Source organism: Sebastes fasciatus, chromosome 14 (assembly GCF_043250625.1).
Source record: "Sebastes fasciatus isolate fSebFas1 chromosome 14, fSebFas1.pri, whole genome shotgun sequence".
Lineage (NCBI taxonomy): Eukaryota > Metazoa > Chordata > Actinopteri > Perciformes > Sebastidae > Sebastes > Sebastes fasciatus.
In genome coordinates, this window is record NC_133808.1 from 18,629,975 (window position 1) to 18,636,319 (window position 6,345).

The 6,345-nt window shown below is 40.5% G+C and overlaps 1 protein-coding gene across 3 annotated transcripts in view; it reads left to right on the forward strand.

Annotated features, from left to right (window-relative positions):
• The window catches only part of LOC141782758 (activin receptor type-1-like), a 201,142-nt gene extending 197,332 nt beyond the window's left edge, over window positions 1-3,810 (forward strand). For all 3 annotated transcript variants that reach the window (XM_074659450.1, XM_074659449.1, XM_074659451.1), the window contains exons 10-12: window positions 247-444; window positions 1,578-1,708; window positions 2,696-3,810. In XM_074659450.1, coding sequence (XP_074515551.1) covers window positions 247-444; window positions 1,578-1,708; window positions 2,696-2,830 — 464 coding nt within the window. In that variant the 3' untranslated portion in view covers window positions 2,831-3,810. The remainder of the gene's footprint in view (window positions 1-246; window positions 445-1,577; window positions 1,709-2,695) is intronic.
• Window positions 3,811-6,345: the final 2,535 nt, after the last annotated feature.

Here is a 6,345-nt window from a genome sequence, read left to right on the forward strand (position 1 = left end):
GTTGATCGAGTGAGTCTAGTGTTTTGTCTTCACTATAGTTGTCTGAGACGGAAAGCTTAAAGGCACCCCTCGACTCCAAAACGTGTTTTTCTTCACTGTGCAGAATGATGTATGTTCAGAGTTTGACACCAGAAAAGTTTCTCTGTGCTCACCTTAAATCTGTACCTACGAGCACGATTCTATGAGTATTTTCATACGCCTCATGTCTGGAGGGGAACTTGAAAGTGTTCTGTGTTTTCCTGCTAGGTTTGGCGGTCATGCATTTTCAAGACACCAATGAGTTAGACGTGGGGAACAACCCTAAAGTAGGCACAAAGCGCTACATGGCCCCTGAAGTGCTCGATGACTCCATCCAGATGGACTGTTTCGAGTCCTACAAGAGAGTGGACATCTGGACCCTTGGCCTCGTCCTGTGGGAGATCGCCAGGAGGACAGTCAGCAACGGTTGGTTTTTTACACAACATGTTTGGATGTTGGATTCAATGTGTTGTTCATCTTCAATTCCCCACAAGCAGCATATTGTCAGTTTTTTTTTTTTTTTTTAAGATGTAGATAGTGTTATTACTATGTGGTTCTTTTCAGAATGAACACAGAATCATTGCTTTAAGCGGTCTTTTACCATCCGCTAACATGGCGGGGGTGGGATTTATGCTGCAGCCAGCCACCAGGGGGCGATCGAGATGTTTTGGCTTCACTTTTGGGGAGCTGTCATATCGTCCATATTTATTTACAGTCTATGGGTGTGACGAATAAACAATTTCGAAAATGCAGAATACTCTCCTGCGAATGTTATAAGTCTAGGGGTTTTATTGTGAAAGACAAGAACAGAAGGAATAGATCTGGTATGCGCTTCCTTTGTCAAGGTTGAAAGGAGTAATAAAGTTTGCCGTCTTGGTAGCGTCCGTGTTGTCGTTTCATAAATATAGGCGCAACTCAGTCCGGATTGGTTGATGTCTTTATTTGCAGTGTGAAACAAAGAGCAGACAAAGACCAGATCCACTCCTTCCGTTCTTACCTTTCACAATAAGAGGTAGACATATAATATTCGCAGGCGAGTATTTCCCATTTTCGTGTCGTTCATTCGTCACGCCCACAGTGTGTGAAGGCCTTTAGAAAAAATATATTGACGTGCGAATGAATCGCACTAAATTGACACTGCTGGTGTGTAACAGCTTTAAGTAAAAACTTTTCCTGCTATTGACAGAAAGATTTGGCCTTGATACACATGTCAACATCCACTTTCTGTGGTCTGTGGAGAAGCCAGAAGAATCTTTGTGAAATAAAACTTACTTCCTCCATCCACTGTCAAATGGGTTTATCGCTTCACAGTAGGAACTGGGCTTTCAGCAACACTTAAGCTATTGATTGACCGCCGACACAGTAACCTCATATCTCTATTTCATCCCACAGCTGCACTTCAGAGCAAGTTAAAGATAAAACAGCCATGATTTATTTTTTTATATACCCTTTAATGTACTTTATGTGTCAGTCATTTGTCAGTATGACTTTTTACACTTTGTTTTGAGTGATTCAGTGGTCTTGAAAGTGAATTGCTGCATGCTCTGCTCTGCTTGTAGGCATCGTAGAAGACTACAAGCCACCTTTTCACGACGTGGTCCCAAGTGATCCCAGTTTTGAGGATATGAAGAAGGTTGTGTGTGTGGATCAGCAGAGGCCCAACATCCCAAACAGATGGTTTTCAGACCCTGTAGGTGATATTCATATAGACGTTAAAGGGATAGTTTGGGTGTTTTGAAGTGGGTTGTATGAGGTACTTACCCATAGTCTGTGTATTACCTACAGTACATTACGGTCGTCACGCCTCCAGCTTGGAGAAACAGACAGGAGTTACCGCAGTGAAACAAAGCAATGTACTGCTGTGGGCGAGGCCGACTTCGAAACGTATTTTAGCCACCTAAAAGAAAGACTCACCTAAAAAAAAAATCAACATTTTAACGGTTTAAGTGTACGCTATATTTAGAATATTTTCGCCAGTTTGTCTTGCTGTCAGACAGCTACACAGTCTATGTTTCCGACGGGGAACTAAAGCCGTTATCTATGCTCTCACCAAAGGAACCAGACTCCATTGAAAAACATCTGTAATTTTAGCTCGAGTAACATGGGATTTACTGATTTACCGCTGCCTCGATCGGTTAGTTTGTTTGTGTTATTGTGTAACTTCGGTTAGTTCGGATTCACCAAAGTCACACAATAACGTAAACAAACTAACTGATCGAGGCAGCGGTAGACCAGCAACCCTCGTGCTCTGCAAGGTAAAATTGCAGTTTTTTTCAATGGAGTCTGGTAGCTTTGACGAGAGCATAGATGGATACAACAGCTTCAGTTCTCCATCAGAAATTTGCTCACTGACGGCAAGGTAAAGTGGTGAAAATATTCTAAATATAGCGTACACTTAAACTGATACTGATTTTTTTTTTAGGTGAGCCTTTCTTTTAGGTGGCTAAAATACATTTTGCTGCCAGCCCCGTCCACAGCAGTAATACTGTAGGTAATACACTGACTGACTATGGATAAGTACCTCCTACAGCCCCACTTCAAAACACCCAAACTATCCCTTTAAGCCTATAATTCAAGTCTGCATGCTTTTGATATCCAGAAATAAAAGGATTTTAATGATACTCTAATGTTGACACGGGACACGCCAGTTGACTTATTTCTCTTAATTCATTTTCAGACTTTAACCTCCATGGCTAAACTCATGAAGGAGTGCTGGTACCAGAATCCATCAGCCAGATTAACAGCGTTACGCATCAAAAAGACTCTCACAAAGATCGACAACTCTCTGGACAAAATCAAAACAGACATTTGAGCCTGCCTGGAGAAGAAGAGGCAGACATGCTTAAAGGCCTTTTGAAGACATCCAGAGGGTGGACCATCCCAGAGAAAAATTCTCACAAGACAAGAGACTTGACTGGTTCAGTGCCCTTATAGTGGCACAAACCTATATTTATTTTAAAACACTTGGCGGGACACATTTTGGCATCCAAAGATGGCTTACCGGGCATTTCTGAGACTGCCGATGATTCTTGGAAATAGGAAAAATATCTATTAAACTTATAACATAGGAGCTGGACTGATTGCAATGTTCCTCAAGGAAGAAACTGTTACCTGGGCATTTGAGTAGACTCGCTTTTGTTAGAACCGCAGACTTTGTTTGACACATTTTTTTTTTAGTTTGAAAAATGTCTGAACATATTAGCAACTTCACTTTATCTATATTAATTGTACCACATTATTCATTTACATTACGGTGGATTCATTTGGAAAAGCAACCAACTTGCCAGTTGAACTTGCCAATTTAATCTGCATACTTTCTTAAAGGGCGATCACAGCGAGCAGTGTTATGTTTTACTTTGTGTGTCATGCACCTCTGTTTACAATGCTGTCAGAACAAGTTCCGTGGGCCCTCACCAGTCCTGTAACGCTTAGTTGTACAGCTGCATTGATGGCACTGTTCTTTTATTGAGATATCATCCAACTAAAGGTACTCTGTTGCATATATCACCATGGATTTTACATTGAATTACCTGTACCCGTTCTATGTTTTGTTTCTTCAGCTTTACGGAGACAAATGCTAAAAGAACAAATAAAATATCTGCTAGATAATGAACTCTATTCCTCCAGAGGCCTGTAAGTAAGCCTGTAAAGCCTGTATACTGTCTTAACGCGTGCATTGTTGTCTTAATGCGTGCATTGTCAAGTAAATGAAGTCAAACTTCAGCCTTTTTTATTTCTTTAACATTTTATATTAATTAGTGATTTATATTAATTAAATAGAAAAGAAATGTGTTTTATCTGTCTCATTTGTCTTGATGCTGTATTACTAGCCACACTAGTGGAGTGGATGGGATGGCAATGTCAGACGGTTCGCCACTTTGGTCCAGACGGAAATATCTCAGCAACTATTGGATGGATGAAGATGACATTTTGCACAGACATTAACGGTCCCCAGACGATGAATCCTACTGGCTCTGGTGATCCCTTGTCTTTTCCTCTAGCATCCCCATTAGGTTTACATTTGTGGTTATAAAGGTGCTAAATTTGCATTTTAATTTGCAATTTAATATAGCAGCAAACAACATTTGCTATGTAATGTAAAAGATATAGCCTAGAGGAGTAATGTCTACCTGAGCAGAGAATGAAGTCGCTCTCCCTCTGTGTGTGTTGACATCCAAGTTTCTCCTTGTTGACAACGCTGATGTTATGTTGAAATCTGCTCCCCCGTCGAATAATGTTTGCCTCCTGTAGAAATGATAGCGCCCCCTAAGGGTCGGTTCAGGTGGTTCAGGTTTAGGTAGGGGAACATATCGACGGGAAAAACGGTACTCAACACAACACCGGCACTGGCCACGTGTGCTTTTAGTGAGCGTGCCCCACTGGCTAGCTCACGGCTCTGCACTGCTTTCACATGGCGGTTACAGCTGATAACGCGTAGCACCCACCCTTCGGTACCCTCTCAGGTAAATACTGTTATTTCTGTCAGCACTTTCGCGGTTGTTTTCACTGTAAGCACCATTAGCTGCTAGCCGCGGGCTCAGCCATCGCCATGTTGAGAGCCGTTTGGAGCGTATATATCAGGTTGAGAGGCTCTAGAAATGGGTCGTGTCTAGAAGATAACCCGCATATTGCAAAATCTGATCTGAGATCTGCAAAAACTTGCAAAAACTCTCAATCAAACATCCCCCTTCTTACCATTCTCTTGTCCAATAGGAAACTATACCTACAGTATATAGTAGGGGCCAAGTCATTTATCCTTCCCAATATATTGGACTATTGTTGCCGACAGCCTTTTAGCTAAAACCCAACTTCCAAATTCCAGGTAGAAATGTTAGTTTACCCTCAATTCATTCACTAATCTACAGTTATTTTTACACCATAATTAATTTCCTTATTGCATAAAGCTTGACATCTGCCCTGATAGTGCAACAAATTCATTTATATTCCTTTGGAAAAGGTCAAAAGCCCAGACGCTTTCCTTGCCAGCTGTAAAGTGAAACTGCGTGCACAGCAGATGTCAAACAGAAACTGGGCCCCCGATGGTTCTCAGATTGATTAATATGCCAGAGGAGTTATGGACCAGATGATAGAAACACTAACAGTGCTTAGACGCCCTGCTTGCATGTATCAACAGCTGTCAGACTTTTTTGTGTCTTTATATTCAGTGTCATTTGATCCACCCTGTACGCACAGAGCACAGAGGTTTGATTACACCAGTTTCAAAATCCCATCATATCCACGAAGTTCTGTACTGGGGTTGAATACGTGCTGTGTACTTGGAACTGAAAGGAAGAAGTGGTAATCTATTGATGATTGCCTGCCAAAACTGTGTATAGCTAACTTATTAAACAGTACAGTAAGAGCAGAGGTTACAGTATTGAGTCGATAGTCTTGAAATCAGTAGTTGTCTCACTATGTACAGAACATGTAGACTGCCTGGACTTTGCTGTGACTACATAGAAAAACAAATTACATTTTGTGCTTGTGGTTTTGCTCATATAAACTCAGTTCACTCTCCTTGGTGGCATTGGCACCTGCTGTTGCTATGGAGCCCGAGCAGCAGGAACACAACTTGGTCACATATGGCCTGCAGTAAACTTATTGCATGCAGGTGAGTTGAGCTAATATTTGCACTGTTTAATGTACAGCGGACTACCTGACGGTGTTTACTCTTTGCTTGTTTGAACCTGATGTTAGAAGTAGTAACTTTAACTAGTTTCTTCCACAACTTTTTTTCCCCCAGGGCCCACAAACTGGTTAATAATTTCTCTTGAAAACCTGCTTGTCAATAAAGACCATTTATACCATGGTATAGGTCAGGGGTCAGCAACCTGCGGCTCCGGAGCCACATGCGGCTCTTCAGCCCCTCTCCAGTGGCTCCCTGTGGAATTTTTAAAAATGGAAATGAATAACTTTTTTTGTTTATATTTTCATTTTTATTTATCATTGTTGTAGGTCTATGGTACGACGGTACGACGGAGTATTAGGGCCACATTGAGGAAAATAAATAAATCTGAAATTTCGAGAATAAAGTCATATTACGAGAATAAAGTCATAATATTATAAAGTAGTCATTTTATATGTTATTTTCTTTTTTTTCTCGTTAAGTTATGACTTTATTCTCGTAATATTACGACTTTTTTCTCGTAAAGTAATGGACTTTATTCTCGTAATATTACGACTTTTTTTCTCGTAAAGTTATTACTTTTTTTCTCGTTAAGTTATTACTTTTTTTCTCGTAAAGTAATGACTTTTTTCTCGTAATATTACGACTTTTTTTTCTCGTTAAGTTATGACTTTATTCTCGTAATATTACGACTTTTTTTT